Below are 20,202 nucleotides of genomic sequence, written 5' to 3' on the forward strand. Positions count from 1 at the left end.
TTCTACACTCTTAAACTGGCAGTGTAGCACTTCAGTATCTACAAAATGATTATCACCACATTTGTGGTCGACATCAGGTGCCCAGTGCTTGACCCACGCTCAGTGAAAGTCACTGCACCCATCCAGGAGCCTTAGAAGGACAAATCAGGCTGAGGACAGACACTTTTCCATTTGGCTCTGCAAAATTACCAGAGTGAAATGAACTTTAGTTGCTGTGTCCTGGATGACTCTGGCTCTGGGCAGAGGTAATTAGAAGTGTCTCAGCAGAGAAAGCTGTGTGAAGCTGCAGCCGCAGCTCAGCCCAAGTCCTGAGGTGATACACAGACACTCACAGGGCCAGCTGAGGTGTCCAAGCATGGAGCTGCAGCTGGAAGTACAGCCAAACCTAAAAAGCCTGAAAATATTCAAATATTGGAAGTTTGGGTCCAAGTATCTATCTAGCTGTTCCATGACTCTGTAACTGTTCCTTTCCCAAGCATTTGTTCCCCCTTGCTGTACTTTTTTCAAGCTTGTGTAACATTTTGTGATTGACTCAGCCATACTTATAAATACTAAGTAAAACAGCTTTTTTTTTTTCTATGTATACTCCCACCAGGATCAAGGTTATTATTCAGAAGTAAAATAGAGCTCAGAGAAAGAGGAAGGCAGCTGGACTCTGGGCTCTTAGATTTTATATTTCTTGCTAGTTACCTAGCAGACTTACAGGAATGATCTTACAAGGGGCCCAATTTAAGTTATTAATTTTCAAACTACGAATAATCTTCTAGCAGCCAGAATGTCTGAAAAGTATTTTTTAGCTCATGCAATATATGGAAGAGAACAGCCAGACATAGAATTCCTGTAGTTAAACAGCATGTGGATTATATATAAACACACATACACAATTCTGAACAGTGGATTGGCTTGGAAATTCTATTCTTGAAGTCATGTGTGAGGATATTTTGTTATGCAATATTTGAAATTTCCTATGTTACTTTATGGCTGGAATAATTACATCATCTTCTTAAAATGAATTTTCCAACTAGATCATGATTCTGCCTTATGATTTTTTTGTCCTATTAAGGGTATTTCCTGTTAAAAATAAAAGCATTTATGGTAAACCTTAAAGCAGCGTAACACGTAACTTCTAAATAAATGGTGTTCACAGATGATGGCCAACTTGTGAAGTCTTTTGCTGCTAGAACTGTGGCAACATTAGGTAAATGAAAGCACGGAAAATTGAGTACTGTATTGATTCTTTACAGCTGTATCACTGACAGGTAAAGATGAGGCCAACTTGGAACACAAAAAAGGTACTGAACGGCCTGTACTCAAATCTGGTTTTGTTGGTGCAACACTGAGCAATGAAATTCCAGTATTTAAAACAGTACACCAAGCCTTTTCTCATTGTTTAACTTCTCACTGCTTTTCTCCAAACTTTTAATAAACCAGAAGAAAACATCTCGGCTACCACATAGGAGGGAACACAACTTGCTTTTGTTGGTTCAATCTTTAGTACAGTTTTGCTTACTAGAACACTTAACTTTTTCAAAACAACAAAATTTGCATTCCAACTGTGAGACTGAGAATGTGTTCTGTCTTTTTTTGAGCCTATGTTTTGAAGCCATTCTCAGTTTTTATCATGCGTTTTTTTAGGCTGAAGTGGTAACAGAAGGGGCTAGCTTGTGCTGGCACTTGGTAGAAACACTTGTCCTAGTTTTTGTTTTAAATAATTTCGAACTTTTGCACCATCTGAAGTGTTATTTAAAATGAGCTGATAACAGTAACACGAGGCTTTAGTATGTCCCATCCCTCTGGTGTGAGAACCTCCAAGCATCCTGATGCATTGTTTTTCCTTTATCTGGAAATATGCTGATAAGACAAAGGCAGATACAACATCCCTGCGCCCATCAGCAAGAACAGTCATAGCACTGATTAATAAATAGGATTATTGTAGAGTCTATTGTCACTAACGTGCCTGATGACAGACACATGCAGGAGCTGGGGAAGGAGAAATTTAGGGGATATAGAATTGATGTTCTGATATGCAGAGGGAAAAGATGGTTTCTCCTGTGGATTAAATTAAGGGACTTTGCAGTCCACACAGCACTGTAACTCTCAGAAATCCTTGTAAAATATGTATTCCTCTTCTCCCTCCTCATCAGCAATCAGCAGAAAACAAGGGATTAAATATTTCTTGTGCTCCACACCTCTTTTAATTCTTCATCAGCTTGAAAATCATCCATTTTGGTCCCACGAGCTCCCTGAAGTTATGCAAAGCTGAGTGAAGAATCTCTTAAATGCCAATCAGTACAATTTGAGAGGATAAGAGACTGATTACATGGCAAAATATTATTTTTCATCAGACTAGAAAGGGTATGCCTCAAAACCAAAGAGATGCCAGGAAGACTAAGCACTCTAAGTTCAATTTATATGAGCAACAGGTAAACAAGAGGTAGCACCTCTCCAATTCCACAAAAGAAATTAAGTTTCTTGTTTCTATTAACACTAGCATTACGAGGTTGCATCTTGTCTGTGGTTTGACATCAACGTAATTTAGAACGGTATCATTTGGTGCATTTAATTTGGAAATTAATTGACCTGATAATTCCCCTTGTTTTTCTATGAAGAAAAAAGAATAAATCTCACTTACCCACACACACACGACCATCAACTCCAACAACCAAGCCAGGTGGACAATCACACCGAAATGAGCCTTCAGTATTTATGCAATGACCATTCATGCAAATTCCTGATGTCTGGCATTCATCAATATCTAAGAGGAGGCAAGACAATTCAGAAATCAATCTGGTTTTAAGCAAGATGACAGTGAATAGTTTCAGACCATTATCAAATTACTTTATGAAAGCTGATTAATCATCATAATATCCTTGTTTTATTTCTAATAAAAATTTGATCTTGGAATAACTAAAATTCCAGCTGCTCAAACAAACAAACAAAAAACCAAATCAAAACACACTGAAATGTAGGATTAGAGCTACTTCATATTCTACATCAAGCAAAAGAAACTATAAATTTTCCCCTTTGTCCATCCCATGGTATTTTAATTTTGCTTTAAAGTGTGGTTAAGGAGCACTAGACACAAAATATCCTTTGATGGTTAATTTTAATTTCAAAGAACTTTTAAGTGGTCATCAATTTCTAAGCACAACTGCATGTAATTAAGAAAAGCACAACTAATAGAAATGGTTCAACTTCAAATCAGATGGCTAACAATTTATATAAATTTACTAGAAATGCCTCAAGCCCAAACCTACCTCTAAGGGCAGCAACAGGTATCTTCACTTAGTTTGCTGAAACTGAAGCTAAATCAGACTGTACTCTTAAAATGTTTAATAGAATTTTTTAGTGATTGCACTTTAAAAAGCTTATAATGCTGTGTGGCCAGTAAAATGACTCAAGTGCTATGCACTCTGAATTACCAGAATAATGACCTGGAAAATGTGTGTGTGTGTGTATGCAGGGTGTTCATCAATGTAAAATCTTTCAAACCTCTTAAATTTACCATACTGCTGCTCACTTTACCATTTCACATAGGGCCTGAATATTTTGATGCATTTACAATGCCCCAAGATTTTTCAGAAGCTAATTTATTGTGGCTTTCACAATACTATTAAACAGTTCTTTCAGTGAGCTAAGGATCTGTTTCTAATCCAGGCAGCTAAAGAAATCTACTGTAGTGAGCAGCAAGGTGTTACACAGCATTGAATCAATCCATGTGAGCAGACTGCCATTCCTGCAGGGATGAACAGACAGGAAAAGCCGTTTTCAATCCCTATCCCCCAATTTTTACATACCAGTACAGTAACGTCCATCTGGAGCCAGAACAAATCCTGGTTTACAGATGCATTTAAAACTCCCATCCTCATTTATGCACATCCCATTCAAACACATGTTTGTCGTGGCACACTCATCATGGTCTATAAAACATTGCAAAGAAAACTGCTTTTAGATTCTCACCCTCCAGAAGACAACACAGTGAAAATAAACAGTCAGGACTGGTTGGCATGTTCCTTCACTTGAAGATTGGTTTTTAATCATAACCCTAATAAAGTATCTAAAGAGTTTTCACTCTGTAGACAAAGTAGAAAGTTTTTTTCATGCTCTGATCAGCTGCTTTGCATACTTCAGCAGGCTGTGTATGAAAGAACAGGGTGTGTCTTCCTTTCATACATGAGAGGATAAAAACCTTCCATCACCTGAGAGAATTAAACTTGTTGTTTATCTGGCAGGGCTTTTTCTTGACACCATGCAGCCAAAATTAAAACAAGGCATTTCTTCAGCAATGCTGATTTATTGAGCATCTGCTGTGAAGCTTTTTAGAAAAATATTATTCCTGGGACTCTTGAGAATAGGCGTAGCCTCAAAACCAAAAATTACCTCAATTTTTTTTTTTAAATCATACAGGTCTGTTTAACAACTATTTGAATGAAGGGTCTCTAAGTTCACAGTATTTCAGGAAAGGTAATCCTTAATGATCCTTACCTGTAGTATGAAGTATAGTTTCTAGAACCACCAAGCTAATGCCTGCCCCATTCTTTAGAAGAGTCCTTACCCACACAATTTTTTCCATTTGTAGTCAGTTCAAACCCAGCATTGCAAATGCACTGGAAGCTTCCCTCAGTGTTTACACACCGGCCATTTTTACAAAGAACACCGTTCTGAACACACTCATCGATATCTAAGGGGAAGAAAAAACAAACCAAGCCAAACAAAATCCTACACAAACTGAGAACTATGGTGAGATAAAAGTGCATTTAGAGACATTTATTGCTTTGAAAAATACTGGCATGTCACTTAAATATTACTTAGAAAAAAAATTCAAAATTAAGTTAAGAATTTAATTTCCTTGCATCAGGGAAATATATTTATTATTTTTGCAGACATGTACAACAAATGCTACATTTTGTGATGCTTAGCAATTACTTCATGAATACCTTAAAGAACCTACTCACACTTTCATCTGCATGCATACATAAAAAACACCTGTCATTCCATTTCTTTTCTTTTTAGAACTCCTGTCTGGGTAACTCCCTGGGTGGATATTCCAGAATAATGGTTAAATATTAAAAGACAACAACAGAACAAAAGAGGTGGCAGCCCAGCTGTACAATGCCAATTAATTTAACATTTGCATTTACTGAAATTGCACTCCTATTTTTTAAATTCAAACAGAGTCTGATGCAAGGGGTCAGAACATCAGCAATGCCAGCAGACATGGAGCAGTTTTCTTACCAATGCAGGCTTGCTTGGTAGGAGTTCTCTGGAAACCTGTGTGGCACTTGCAGTAATAGGAACCAGGTGTGTTGACACAGTCCCCGTTGGAGCAGGGGTTTGATGTGCACTCATCAACATCTGCTGGCAGCAAAGAGAGGCATTAGTGACTTCACAATGTCTACAACATTTTTTTTCCCCTAAGTCTGGAAGCTTCTAAGTGAAAAAGATGGTAACTAACAGCCAGATGCTAAATATTAAAGCCTCTTCTTAGTGCAAAATCACTGCTTTGCTAAGAACTCTGGGCTCTTCTTAGTTCAGCTAGGCAGGCATTTTTAAGAAGTGAAGAGGCACTGCAAAATTTGTAAGCATCTTGAGGGACAACAGAAAAAAATCTGCTAGAGAATTTTGAGACCTGATGGTTCCCTAGAGAAAGTGAACAACACTTAATACAAAATAGTTTAATCTAACTCAATGACGGTTTATGCTCCTTTGGAATAAAACCAATACTAATCAAAATTGGGACTTTAAAGCTAGATCAAATCATGGCATCCAAAAACTACCCCTATTACATTACAGGTTTATTGTCAAAATGTGAGGAGGGGGCCGCACACCAGCAGGAGGGATTCTTAATGAGACCACAGTCTGTGCACCACATCTCAATTATTTATGTCCCACTGCATTCTCAACCCCAGTTTTTGCACTGAGTGATGCCAGATTTAATCTAACCCTTTTCTATAATGTACCTTACTCTCCTTTCCAAAGGTTTCTGGTATTTGGGTGCAACCAAACCAAACACATTTTAACCAATTTAACCAATGTTAGGTAACCGCTTAGAAATAACTCTTATTTGACATGGGGCTCTGCAAACTTTAACAGTTCCTTTCAAGAATCCTTCCCAAATTTGATGCCCAGTAGTTACCAGTGAGTCAGACATGTCTTTGGCTCACGACAGCCCCTCCCAGATCTAAAATTGCATCAACAGTTCTCCTCATTACATTTCTGTAAACCCTCCAGGACCCTTGCCCACTGTAATCCAGAGAACAGAGTGGTTGTATCCCACTGGTCTGGCAGGGCAGGATTGCTGACTCAGTTCCCCCTCCCGAAGCTCCTAGAGGATGACCTAAGCAGCTGCTCTCTGCTAGAGCTCAATGTACAGGTTACAAATGGATCCCTTGAGGAAATCCCCTATTCCTTTATCAGTAACTTTTGTTAATTCGACTTTTCCTCCAGCTAGGCCCTTCATTTCACTTACAATGAATTTGTAATTACTCATCTCTTCACTTAGGCAGGCTTTTAACACCACAAAGCCAGCGGTGATACCCAGGAGCTGCTGGCATCTGGCTGAAAGGTGCCATAAGAAGCTCTGAAGCCACTGCTGATCAGTTCCTAACAATGAGGATTTTCCCACGTATTTCACAGTTCATGCTTCCAGAAATACCAGGGAAATCCCAGGGCAATTTTCATTATAGTTTCCACTCACCCCTTATCAAATCTGGTTCTAGAACTTAGCTCATTACATCTTGAGAATACCAGGATGGAATAAGAAATTAAACTCATGAGAATATTTATGTGTACTTTTTAGGAAGTGCTGTTTCATGAATAACTTCACTGTAAAAGATGGCAAAAGGTTAGTTTTGTTCTAATTTAATCATAAATAAGACCACATCTTTAACAGGAATTACTATGTTGATGAACACAAAGTTTAAACCAAGAGCATCAGGTACATAACAAAGAGATGTATGTTTACACAAGTCACTGATGTAATGGCCTGGTTTACAGCACTCTTGGTGCCCAGATACAATCTGTGTAAACAGTTAAATGTATAAAGGGAAAGCAAACCGAAGACTCAAATACCTCCCCTCACACATAATTAGCTCACTCACATTTGCATACCTGCTGATTGCACCAGCACTGCAGTAAAAGCACAAGAATTGAAACAAGATAAAGAAAAGAGGAATTCGAGATGGTAAATACAGAGGTAACTGCATCTTTACACTTAACTGTGTCACTGCAGTAGTTCCCTGCTCCCATGTTTCTCTGCCCTGCCTGGCTGTTGGGATGCTCCTTGTCATGGGTGGGGGGATTTCTCATGGAAGGCGATTTTTCCTCAGCGCTCGGCTGATATGGGAAGGGCTCAAGGAGGACTGCACACTATCCCTTCAGAACAAAGTCCTCAGCTACCAACAGAACACCAAATTCTGAATCACACCTTGACAAGAATTTTTTGTCAAGTGCCCTAAATCAAATGACTTCACAGTATATATATCTTTCTTTATTATAAGGGAGGGCAGAGGGAATTTATAAATACTAGATACAACACTCATCTATTTTGTTTAGTTTTCTTACATGGACTGAGATTTAAGACCTTCTCTACTACAGGCTTCAATTTGCTTCAAAAAAAGCCCATGGTCATGCTATAAAGGATCTCTCAGTAAGTTTATAAATTCTACAGCAGGAGTGCAGAGTTTCTCTATGAAACAGCTGACTTAAGCTTCAAAAATCCTTCCAAAATCCATGTGCATCACATGACTTCCACACGAAATATGCATCTTAAGATGCTCTTATTTTTATAAGCTCTTGATAACTGACGGAAATGGCAAATATATGTTAATATAAAGGAGTTGTTGGCTTCGAGTTTGCATTGAAACCATGGATATTCCAGCAGTATAAACAGGAAACATCTGAGACAGAGAGATTTAAGCCATTTATTCTGTCTCCCAGCATATCCCCTTCAATGTCAAATATCTATTTCAGTACTTGCCTCACACGTATCCCCACTCTTCAGTTTTTCATCTCTAACAATTGTCAGAACTCTCAGGCACAGTAGGAAACTTTCAAAACCCCCCTTAAAAGACTTACTGCAGTGGGTCTGGAGATAAATTACAAAATTTTAAATAGGGATATTTGTATTGATAAGACAACTAAAATTCAACACAGCACAGCTACAGGTTTGCTGCCACTTTTAAAGTCTCTACAGTTTGATCCAGAGTTTTTATAAACAGAAATGAATAAGGAAATGTACTAAAATTAAAGCTGGCTATCATTTTGGAGAAAAGGTCTGACCATTTAGAGTCAGTTCACTTAGGACACTCATGGTCCTTGGCCCATCAGGCATGTCCTGCTGTGAGAACAGCACAATGCAAATTTAGGTCAGAGAACAATAAGTAAAACCATTTTTTTTTTTGTTTGGCAGGATTACTCTTGAAACAGGACTTTTATTTAACTCTATAGAAAAGTATGTAACCATGTCTGGATCCTTAATTCATTGCTTTGGGAGCAGGCAGAGAGAGAAGTACAGAAATAGTGTTCATTTATGTGCCACTAACCTAGGCCATACAGTGAGCTATTTCCAATGCTCCAAGACCATTCTTCCAGCAATAAGATAAATATTCAAATTAGATTCAAGCAAGCCTTTAAATTCATTTAATATGTATCGGCACACACATGAAATCCATACAGTTAAGTTCCTGCCTATATTTCCAGCAAATTTGCAGCAGTAATTTGCAGCAACTACTATTCACAAATCCCAAATTCATTGTGGCACTTAAGAGACTCAGGTTACTTCTTTATAATACAATTTGAAAATAACAATGAAACAAAGCCATGTTATTTATAGAGGTCACAGAATTATTTATAATTTAGAGAGTTCACTCCCTTATAAAACATCTTCTGAATTCAAGCAGCTACTCAAAAGGCAAACCACTTCAGAGCTGAAATTAGTAATGACTAATTCATTTCATGCTGGAAAAAATGGGCAAAATGACACCTGGACTGTTTTGAAACCATTCTGGGCGCCTTTTCCCATGCTTTCAACATGGGACAATACTGTAGCTGACACAGCGCCTTCTGCTTTTGTTGAACCAATCGAAATTTTTGTTTTGATTCCGGTGCATCCAAAGTTGTCTCTGTTTTCAGTCTACTCTTTGATGCTGAGGTAAGCGTTGCAAAGTCAAGATTAAGTTCCTTAAGTGAATACACCTTTTTACTGGGCACATACCTGTATGCTTGAAAATTAAACAGGTCAACATTTTTTTTTTCCCCATGCAGCTATCAACCTAACCTCACAGTTTTCAGGCACTTGGACCTGAAACTGAATATTAGATACAATTTCACTATTATCACAAGCCTGACATAGAAGGGGAACTGCCAGGCAAGTGGCCTGCCTGGTGACCCCACAGGAGAAATAGGGACAGAATGCCAGCCACCTTATCAAAAACACATTATATTTTTCTCTCAATCAATTTCAGCACCTGGACACCTAAAGCTGATGAGCCTTTTAAACCACAGATTGTTTCCCTACTCCAATGACAAATGAAAAACAAAAAAATCTTTTAAGTTAATCTAGCTCTACTTACTGCAACAAACATCTGTGTGCTTCAAATGTTATTTTCAACTTGACCTCCGAGTAACAAAAATAGGAATACAAGATGTGAACTAGATTTCAACAAGGTAAGATAGTCCAACATGCCAGATAGTCCTTGACTGTCAAGGTCCACCAGAGTTAAAAAAAATTACTGATTTCAGTGATGCAAAATCTAGTGCTGTAACAAATGAGCCAGGGTTCTCCATGCACTATAAAGAAAGAACAGCCATACAAGACCGACATCACAAAACTCCTACTCCCCACTCACAATGGGATTGTAGCTCCTGAGGCCCAAGGATGCAGCAAGAGATTAAGCCTCTTGAAATTCCTAGTCAGAGACCAGAGGTACAGAAAACTCTCACCCAAATAAAAAAGCTGAAAAATTCAGGCTTGATATATCACAAAGGACAATTTGGAGGAACTGTAACAATCTTCATGTACAAAAAAGTTAAATGAAGAAGGTACTGAACTGCTCTCCTTGTGTAGTGAGGATAAGACAAATAACAATCAACTGATTTTTTTCTTGCTAATAAGGTGTTTAAATTAGATTAAATATTCTGAAAACTTTCTGGATATTTGACCGTGGGAGCAGTGCATCTGCTTGAGAAAGTGGTGGAACCTCTGTCAACTGAGTTTTCTTAAAATGAGGATGAACAGTGGTCAGGAATGGTGTAGGTACAACCAACCTCTATGATGCAAGAGAATGGCCGAGCTAAAAGCGGACCTGCAATCCACAGACACATTATAAATTGATTCAAAACCACAGTTTCTCTGAGGCAAGCCTATTGCTAGCAAGCTCGAGTGATATTTTTCATTCACAGCTCTCAAATCTCTCTATAAAGATTTAGTAAGCAAAGGTTCAATCCAAAATACAACCAGAACTTTTTATTTAGGACCCTATGCATTAAATTAAGCTGTATCCTGCACAGAGGCTTCTTCTCCACATGACTATCCCACAAGAATCCCCAAATCTTGTATTTTTTCTGAAATAACTGATGAGTTTTGACGCTGCAAGAATGAAGTCCACAGTAATTGAATAAAAGTGCAAAATCCCAAATTCAGTTCTTGTTATATAAGGCTAGCATTCTGTATTTTCATATGAAATGTAAATTTAACCAGAAGTTAATTAATGCAATTTTGAAATTACTTTATATCTTTCAAATTGTCATTAATCCTTTTGAGGAGGCAAAACATAAATTCTACCCTTCATCATCTTGATTGTAACAATACTACATCCCAAAAGTGGAGCTATGAGTGCATAACAAATGAAGACATGAAACAGAACTTATTTTACTGAATGTGACAAAAATGTGCAATAGCCTTTAAGTACAGGAATAGGAACACTCAATACTAATATTTGCAATTAAAGACTTTTTTTTTCTTGGTAAGAAAACAGATAGCCCGCATAGAGAATTTAAATTATTCTAGTGTGAATAATAGCATGGTCTTTGCACTCTCTTTCTAAAACGTAGTATCATTAAAATTAGTATGTTTGCTTTTTTAAAAAGCACATGGATTTTAAGCAGAAGGAAATTAAAATAATGGATTTTGAAATGTGCACTCACCAATACAATCCCCATTTGCATCCTGCTTATATCCCATGTTGCATTCACATCTGTAACTAGAGGGGGTTGGTATACAACGTCCATTGAGACAAAGGTTGGGATGGTGCTTGCAGTTGTCTATTGTCTGATTGAGTATTGCTAAAAGAAAAATTCAGAATGAGAGACAAATATTCAGATTTTCAAACAGAAGTATGTAGGAATATTATACTTGGCTTCAGAAAGGGTGTTATCAGGTGCACAAATATATAAAAAAATCATTTTCAAAGCACTACCTGTTGACATGACAGTAAACAACAACAAACAGCTCTATGGAAATAAAAACTGCGTTAAACAAACATTCTTAAATATGATTTACCATTTCTGCATATAGCCTGATGTGCCCGTCACTGAACTCATGGATAAACCAGAGTTTGTGTGAAATTCGAAGCAATTTTTGGTGTACCTGTCTTAATAATACTCCTTGCATTTTATGATCTCTGTGGTTGTGATCCCAGAGATGTGTTTACACATGTCATAAGCAGTGTTTACATCCATGAGACTTCTGCCAGAAGATTATTCACCTTGAGCTTTCAGCCAAAGCAGTGCTTCAGCAGAATAAGTAGGTTTTACAGTTGGAAGAGAAAATACAGAAGACAGTTTATTTTAAACCCTGGTGCTTTTTTGAAAACACTTAGAAATCTGGAGTTTTGTAAGTGCTGACAAAGACACCTCAGCAGGGACAACACAGGCTCAGGGACTCTGTAACTGAAGCCAAGCAAAAACCCCTACATCTGAACTCTTGTTGAAAAAAGGGCTCCTGAACTTCCTAATGCACCAGCTGAGGTGTCTCAATGTGCTTGAATGGCAAAGTAATCGTTAAGTGTTAAGAACAACATATATCCAGAGTAAGCAGAAATAATACAGGAAAAACAGAAGGAATAGTTAAAAAAAAAAAGAGCGAAACAAGTCAGAATGCAAGCACTTACTCAGCCCTGTAATGATTGGGCCACTTCCAGTGGGACTCTGACCACCTGCTCCTACCCCTGCTCCACCCACACCTGGGGAGAATCCATTGCTTCCTGGGATGGGAATGAAGCCTGCTCCTCTTGGTCCGAAGCCATTGCCATTGCCCCCAGCAAGGAACCCATTCCCTCCCGCTCCGCCACGCCGGGAGCCGCCTCTGGCAGGGGCACCGTCCACACACAGCCTGCGGTGTTCATCTGTCAGAGAGGAGGGCACAGAGAAGCACAGACCACGTCAGCCTTTCCAAGGCAGCTCAAAAGGAAGATACAGCCTTCCTGTGTGCTACAAAAACCAGGATGGCAACTCCTCATCTCCCTGATGTCATGTGTTCCCTCTGCCACTCCGAACCTCCGGCGGGTCCCTTGGTTGTGACAGGTGTTGCTTGCGGAAGGACACTAGAAATAATAAAGAGGAATATTGTAATTTACAAATATTTGTTCAACTATTTGCTGAAACCTTCTCGTTGATGTGTTGACAGCAGCACTGTAAATTCCTGGTCTCTCAGGAATGTTGATAAAGAAAATGCCTTTCACGAGGGCTGTGGACTATTGTTCTCTTAGCAGAACTGAAAAAATAACTTAAAAACTGATGCATTCTAGTTCAAAGTAACCCAAAATGCAATAGCTGTTATTTTAAATCAAGTATGGACCCTACGGGTCATTTCCTCTGTGAGACTGACCACAAAATCTTTCCCATTTCCCAAAAACTATTTCCAAAGTCAACAAAAGGACATTAAAGAAACAAGTGCCAAACAACCATGGACCAAAAAGAAAAATGGTTAACAGATGGTAATATCAGTATTAAAAACACGGAAATGAATAATAATGCAATACATTACCTTCTTTTTTTCTGTTTAGCTTACATTTTAAAGCAGTTCAAAACACTCCAGTGACCTCCATCCAAAGCAGAACGGACAACAAGGAGAAGAAAATCAAACCAGCCAACCAACAAGGCACTCACCAGATCCTCTGACAGGACACACCTCCACGATAGAGCCACTGGCCCAGCACTGGCCAGACTCACAGCAGCACTGCCTTCTGGTGAACGTCCCGGGCAGCTCCTGTGCACAGCGGCCACTCACAGTGCTGGAGAAACAGGTGCTTGTTCTCTGATCTGGCAGTTAATTTAAACAAAATTTAACAAAACTAAACAACAACTAAAAAACAAAACTAAACAAAAAACAAAAACTAAAAATAGTGACATGAGCTCTCAAAGCTACCTTCCCTTGTTCACCTGATGTAAGGACAAAAATGCTTTACAAGTTGTATTAAAAAAAACAAGACCAAAACCAAGCAACTGAATAAAAACCCTCACAACATCCAATAATTATCTGACCCACGTATTCTACATTGGATTTACTGCAGGATCACACAGATGCAGTGGCATTAGTCTTGCATTAACCCATCATGCAATCTTAAAGTCTGCTCAATCTAAAGGAAATAGGGATGATATGAAAGATACAAAGCAATACAAATAAAAACTAGATACCTACATACAAAAACCCTATTACAGCAAAACTCTAGATACTTCGTGTATCTCATGTGTAGCAGCAGCCATGTCAGTAAATTCATTTAATGAATTTTTCCTTCATTTATATGCATCTAACTGAATAAATGCTATTCAGTCTGCTCTGCTCTGTAGCCTGAAAGTACAACAGAATTTTCAGTAGTGTCACATGAAAACTACTCTCCTTCAAGGACAGATGATCTTTTATCATCACAGTCCTGAATGCTCAAGTTAAGCTCAATTAATTTGAAAATATATGGTGCTAATTACAGTAACTGATCAGATCATGGTATTTTGTTAGAAAGCAAATATTCATCTTAAACTAGGAAGAATTAAATACTTTGTATTAAGGTTTACATTCTTCACTTTTCTAATAAGTAAATGAGAAATTACACTTCTAGAGTATATGAATTATACTGTAATATGACAGAGCACAAGAACTTTCAGACACATTTTCTTTGTAACATAAGGACTTGCCCTTTGTGGACTAGGGCATGTGATTTTTCTGCAGCTGGTTTGGGAGCTGACTTTAAAAATCAAATTGTAAAACATGCCAAAATCCATATAAATTTTGATCATATTGGAAATCTGAGGTTTTCAATATTCTTGAGCCTAGCCACAACATATTTGAAGTTGGAACTCCTCAGATGAACCTGAATAACAGAAGATGGCTACATTTTTTAAAAAAAATATTAATTTGAAATCACTTGTAGGCCTTGTGCTGCTACCGGCTTACATCATTTATCTGCAATTCAGAAATCCCTTCAGAATCCCTTCCCCAACACAAGAACAAAGAGCTTTGAGATATCTGAAATTAGAAGAACCACATGAGATCTAGAAAATACATTATTGTTAGCAATTGTTAAGGTTTTTTACACGTGGTATGCAGCATTTATAGTTAATTGATCAGAATGGTTTATATCACATACTTGACACATGCACCTCTAAATAAGAAACCACCACATGTGGAAATAAGCATAATGGGTTTTTATAATGTAGGGATAACTATTAAATAAACTGTCCTGTAAAAGATGCAATCTGTTGAAATCCAACACTTGGTTTGCTTCATTATGTGTTTCTGACAAATTAGTGGCACATCAGCAAATGCTACTTAATGCCTTTTGAGTTATTTTTGTGCCTTATGATGATCTCTAAAGGTTAGATTTACCTGTATGAGATGGGACTTGAAGCACCAAGTAGGGATAAATGTTTGCTCCTTTAGAACCAAAGTGAGCTTAACTTTTGGGCTCATCAGATGCAGATTTGAGAAACAAATATAATTAACAATTCCTGTGCTTGCCTGGACAACAGAGTGAGGCCCTGGGTCGGGGGGAAGTGACAAATGGCTGTGGCACCTACCAAGAGTGCAGGATCCATCCACAGATGTGACATAACCCCGGGGGCAGATGCAGAAATAACTTCCCACAGTGTTGGAGCAAACTCCACCCTCACAAATTCCTGGGATCATACTGCATTCATCAATATCTACCCAAAAAGGAAAGGACATAGGATAATTAGCAAAACACTTGTACATACTGCATTAAAAAGAGGGAAAGTGACCTTTTCTGAAATGAAGTTGTTATTCAACTCTGACTGAATAAAATATTGGTGGTGTTTGCATACTGAAAATAGTTTTGTTTGCCACCTGTTGGAGGTTTTCCTCATACATGCACTGGGTGCAACACTTCAAGCCACAGAGTACATGAGAGCAGGGTGAGATTTCCTCTGAATGACACAGATTGAGTGACACCTCTGAGAAGCACAGAACAGCTACAGTGGAATGCCAAAATACACATCCTGCTTTCAGGCTGAGGGGAGGATGGCACAGCAGCCAGCCAGGACAGCTCTGGGCTTCCTGTGACCACACAAATACTGCTCATGAGATCTGACTACTTTCTGGCCCCCTAAGATTCCAACAGTAAGAAAGAATTTTTGCCAAGCCCTTCAAACTCAAAAAAACTTCTTGATCCATTCAAATGTTTCTGCTAACTGAAAGCAGTGGTCTCACCTGAACACCAAGGCAATTTTTGTGTGTGAATACGTGTAAAGGGAGATGTCACCAGGCTGATAAATGAACTGCTGTGTGTAATGGGGGGCTGCCAAATTCCAAACCAGTGGTCCAACAGTGCAAAGCCCATTAGAGCAGTGAGTAGTGGAGTTTGTAGCTGGCAAGTGAAAGGCAGATGAAGGAAGTTTTTCACCACTTCTGCAAAGCTGCAGGATGCAGACCATCCTTCCCAAATGGCTACATGCACGGGAGTTTAACTCTGTCTAGGGCTCTTGTCCAAGAATGACAGGAAGCTGGGAAGGGAAAAAAGGACCTGCCTGAAATCTAGGCAGTGATCAGAGTGGAAGGAAGACTCCACATCTTCTGCATGTGGAGAGAAAAACCAATTAAAATGGAGAACCCTTGTGGAAGAATAATTTATTTAACTTACTGGAGCAGTACCAAGCAATTAGATTTTTTGTTTCACTGTTTTTTTGAGCCAAATCCCTGTCTCTCCTTCCCCCTCCCTGGTTCTTACATGTGCAATTACTTCAAAATATCTGTATTACTTCTGACTGGAAATTCTGAGGCTTCACCTCAGGAAGGGCTATTTTTAGTGTGGCTGATTGAAAAAGTTACTCATTTTCTTCCCTTCCCCCCTCCAAAATACATAAATTAATGGTGTCAGAGAAAATGCTTCAAAGATAAGTAAGAGGACATGCTGTTTTAAGGGTGAAGACTGGTGGCATGAATTGTTCCAGTGCTGCACACAAGATGGGACAGCCAGTCTCAATGTGAGAAACAATTTAAATGTGTGACAAAAACTTTGCAGATTTATTACCCAGTGAGTTTCCGCCAGAAAGACCCAGCCTGGCTACCTGCAATTCACAATTCATGGCTTTTACTGGTAGGGAAAGCAGGGTTTTATGAATAACTGAGTTAGAAGTACCAGAAATGGGGCTCTCAACTGCCGAATTCTGGGAAAGGGTTCCTTGAAAATAGTTTTAGTCTAGAAAATAAAATTAGAAAGTAATAATACCTGGTAGGACCAAGCCCAAACACCACACCATCTAACGAAATTATACACTGAAGCAGGAAAAACTGAAACAGAACTATTTCTTTTAAAGGATTCTTTCCATTTTGGTGCCACTTTTTCTCTTTTTGTTTTTAGAGGAGTTAGGCTGTTTCACATAGTCCTGACCTTCTGATGTTAACAGTACATAGTAATGTATCCTTTTGGAAAAGCATGAGAGGCATCCTACCTCCTAGAATATCTTTAATTGTAAAGGGTGTCATAGCTAACTACATTTATTCAATGAGTATGATGTATTTTCTATTTGAGAAGAGTAAGTAGAGCACATTTATTTGGTCACTGGAATACAGTAAGTAATACTCCACCCCTTTTGTAAAGCAGCAAGCATAACAGAAAGTTTCTTTCTCTTCTCAGGTTGTCTACATTTAATTCATCTCTGAATAGCCCAAAAAATGTAAGATCCTTTAATTCTAGGAGATAATAACATCCTGAAAATGAACAGCATTTCATTCCTAAAAGCTCCATATATTGTAGATCAGCTTTTAGGTGAAAAAAAAGTGAAGGGTTTGAGGGTTTCTTTTGTTTAGCTAAGACAAATCCACATTGGTCCACTGGATTTCTGGAATTTGGTATAATCCCTGTAATGGACTTCCCAAAATTTTTTCAATTCTGTGCCCATTAGGTCTCATGGAGCTCATGTGCCTTGAATCCTTCCATGGCTTCCCCAGTAATGGAAGGAGTTGTCCTGACTACTGCAGAAAGTCTGTAAATCAGGAATACAGATAAACTTTTAAATAAAATCACCAATGTGGAGTCCTGAGCCTGCATTAATTTTAAAGTTCATTTTGTTCCCAAACAGTCTGACCTACTGAGTTACATTTCTGTGTGAGGGCACACAGACAGAGTTACACATGCAAATTGGGCTCATGCTCATTGGAAATCCTTTTAACCCTCTTTACTGATAGACAATCACCAATAACTTCTGACTGGGCCTGTAGTCTAAGGCTCAAAACAAATCCAGTAAGCCAAATACATGCCTTTTGACTGATGTTTAAAAAAAAAAAAAAAAATCCGTTAAGGTACAAAAAGCACAATCTGACTATTCCTACTTATTCTAACAAGAGCTATTGTTTCCAGGAAGAACAACAGGGAAAAAACCCTAACCCACAAAATACATCTGGATGCTCAAGGGCAGAGGGTATAGCAGGGGATCTCAAATCTCTCCTTCTTAAGTAGGAGAACTGCTGTTCCAGTAAAGAAGGTCTGAGTAATTATTGCAAGATTCCAGCTTCTGCCTCTGAACATTGGAGCCTTGACTATTATTGACTCCAACTTGGATTTCGTCCTTTGTAGCCAGAAAGTAACATTTGGTCTGGTTTTCCACACCTAAAGAAGGGAAAGGACTGAGCAGAATACTCCATACCACATCATTTCTACACAATGTTTGAGACAAAAAAACTTCATTAAAATAATGCAGTTTCTATTAAATAATTTCTCTGTACACAGGTTCTAACTCCTAGGACACCAGTCCCTTAAATCCTTCCCAATGGCCAAATCCATATACACAGATACAGATATATATACTGATGTAACCTCATGCCAAGTAACTGTCCTACTAACTGAAAGTGCAATTGTTTGAAGGACTGACTATAGTTTTTTCTTATAAATCTAACCATGAGATTATGAACACCTAATTAAGCATGCAAATAAGAAAGCCTGAATAAAACTATGGCTTATCTTTCATTCTCTGCTCTATTTCTGGAATAAAGTAAGCACAGTTTTTTCCTGGTATAATTTTGGCACTACCCCCTTGGCTGTGAAGTTTCACAATGTCTTTCTTCCCCAGAAAAAGATGGTACAAACTGTGAGGAGAGGGGTTGTTATTTGCCTGATTCCCTGTGGGGAATTATCTGACCAGTGAAGCTGTGACCAGGGACTAATTAGTATTTAACTCCTGCCACAGACACAAGTGGCGGGGGCTTAGAAGAAAAAAAGCCAGAGCATATGACCTGTTCTGCAGCAGGCTGCCAATAAAACAGGAAATGAAGACCTGTTGATTAGTGAACTATGAAATAACAGCAAACTCTTCAGACTGCAGATGATGTTTCACTTCTATTATGCATGGTCCCACAAGCACCACAGCTTTTTAAGATCTCTGTAAAAATACATTCACCTTTTCCTGTGGATACTATCAAGGAGAACTGCTGAATAATGTTTTCAACAATTAAAGCTTTAGATAGTTAAAACAGAATGCAAAGAATGCTTTAAGTACTGTTATCAGAAGAAAGGAAACTGAATAAATGTCTCTAAATAAATTCTTTCGGCATCAAAAGAACCACAGTTAAAAGAATCGAAAGAACAAGTGCACTTCTAACAAACAAGGATAAATAACTATGGATAGATTAGGATAGCTTATGGGCACAGAGAGAGAGAAAGAGCTGCCTCTGAGAAACAGCCGCAGACAGGTTAAGGGCCTGTGGATAAAAATCAAGGACTACACCAGTAAAGGACACCTTATAGTTGGGATCTATTTGAGCCATCTCCAGGAAGGCGCAGAAGAACTAATTTGTGTAGAAAGCCAGTGCAAGGAACTTTCTTTCCCTCTCTCTGTCCCCTCATTCTTTCTTTCTTTCTTTCTTTCCTCTTTTCCTTCTTTCTCTCTTTTTCTTTGCTCCCTTCCTCCCTCCCTCCCTCCCTTTCTCCCTCCCTCTCTTCTCTTTCACCCTACCCTTTATTTCAAATCCATCACCCATATGCTGATACCAGGAGGTCAGGGACAAATATTGCAATTTCCATGCCAAGTCTGTAATTTCCTAATGTCACTTTTTACGTTTTTGTGGACCTTCTGACTCTCATAGTTCCTTTTCAACCACAAGCATCTACACACCTGCCTGTTCCCTCCCCTTTCAGGTACTGAGTAGAAACTAAAATTAGTCAACACAAAAAAACCAACCCACTGAAAACCAGAAGAATGTGGAGGGCTGGACCAGAGAAAAATGCCTCTGGAATTTTTTTTTATTTTCACTTAGAGATTACCTGTAACAACACCAGAAGCAACATTTTCACTTATAAGACGTGGTTTTTAAATGGAATATATTACTTAATTTTTCTGTGAATGTTGTATTGTAGGCAAATCAAAGCAAAACTCTGAGGGGACTTCCAAAACTGGCTACAAACCATGTATTTGTAACTGAATAGTGAGCATAATGTAATTTGGGACCATAATTAGATTGTCAGCTAATCACAAGCCAAAGTCTTTAAGAACAAAGTCCTCTTATCACCACAACTTGAATGTGAAAGCACCCAGTGGTTGGGATGAAGTCTGACAGTTCTGATTTCTTTCCAAAGTGTAAAAAAGTCACTGAAATCAGTGAAGTCTTCAGCAAACCCACAAAACCCCATCAATTTCCCATCATATTCTTTTAAACTATAAGGAATTGCTGTCCTTAATTGCATCATGTTTACTCAGTAAACACGGTCTATATTTATTAAACTACACTTATTAAGCATGATCTATTTAATTTTTCAG

The 20,202-nt window shown here is 38.4% G+C and overlaps 1 protein-coding gene across 1 annotated transcript in view; it reads right to left on the bottom strand.

Moving 5' to 3' along the window:
• The window catches only part of FBN2 (fibrillin 2), a gene marked incomplete at both ends in the record, with an annotated part of 117,122 nt that overhangs the window by 69,449 nt on the left and 27,471 nt on the right, over positions 1–20,202 (bottom strand). The window contains 8 exons of the mRNA XM_082301927.1: positions 2,633–2,755; positions 3,798–3,920; positions 4,556–4,681; positions 5,236–5,355; positions 11,146–11,283; positions 12,111–12,344; positions 13,108–13,260; positions 15,013–15,138. Coding sequence (XP_082158053.1) covers positions 2,633–2,755; positions 3,798–3,920; positions 4,556–4,681; positions 5,236–5,355; positions 11,146–11,283; positions 12,111–12,344; positions 13,108–13,260; positions 15,013–15,138 — 1,143 coding nt within the window. The remainder of the gene's footprint in view (positions 1–2,632; positions 2,756–3,797; positions 3,921–4,555; positions 4,682–5,235; positions 5,356–11,145; positions 11,284–12,110; positions 12,345–13,107; positions 13,261–15,012; positions 15,139–20,202) is intronic.

The sequence above is a fragment of the Coloeus monedula genome (genome assembly GCF_965178545.1).
Source record: "Coloeus monedula genome assembly, chromosome: Z".
Lineage (NCBI taxonomy): Eukaryota > Metazoa > Chordata > Aves > Passeriformes > Corvidae > Coloeus > Coloeus monedula.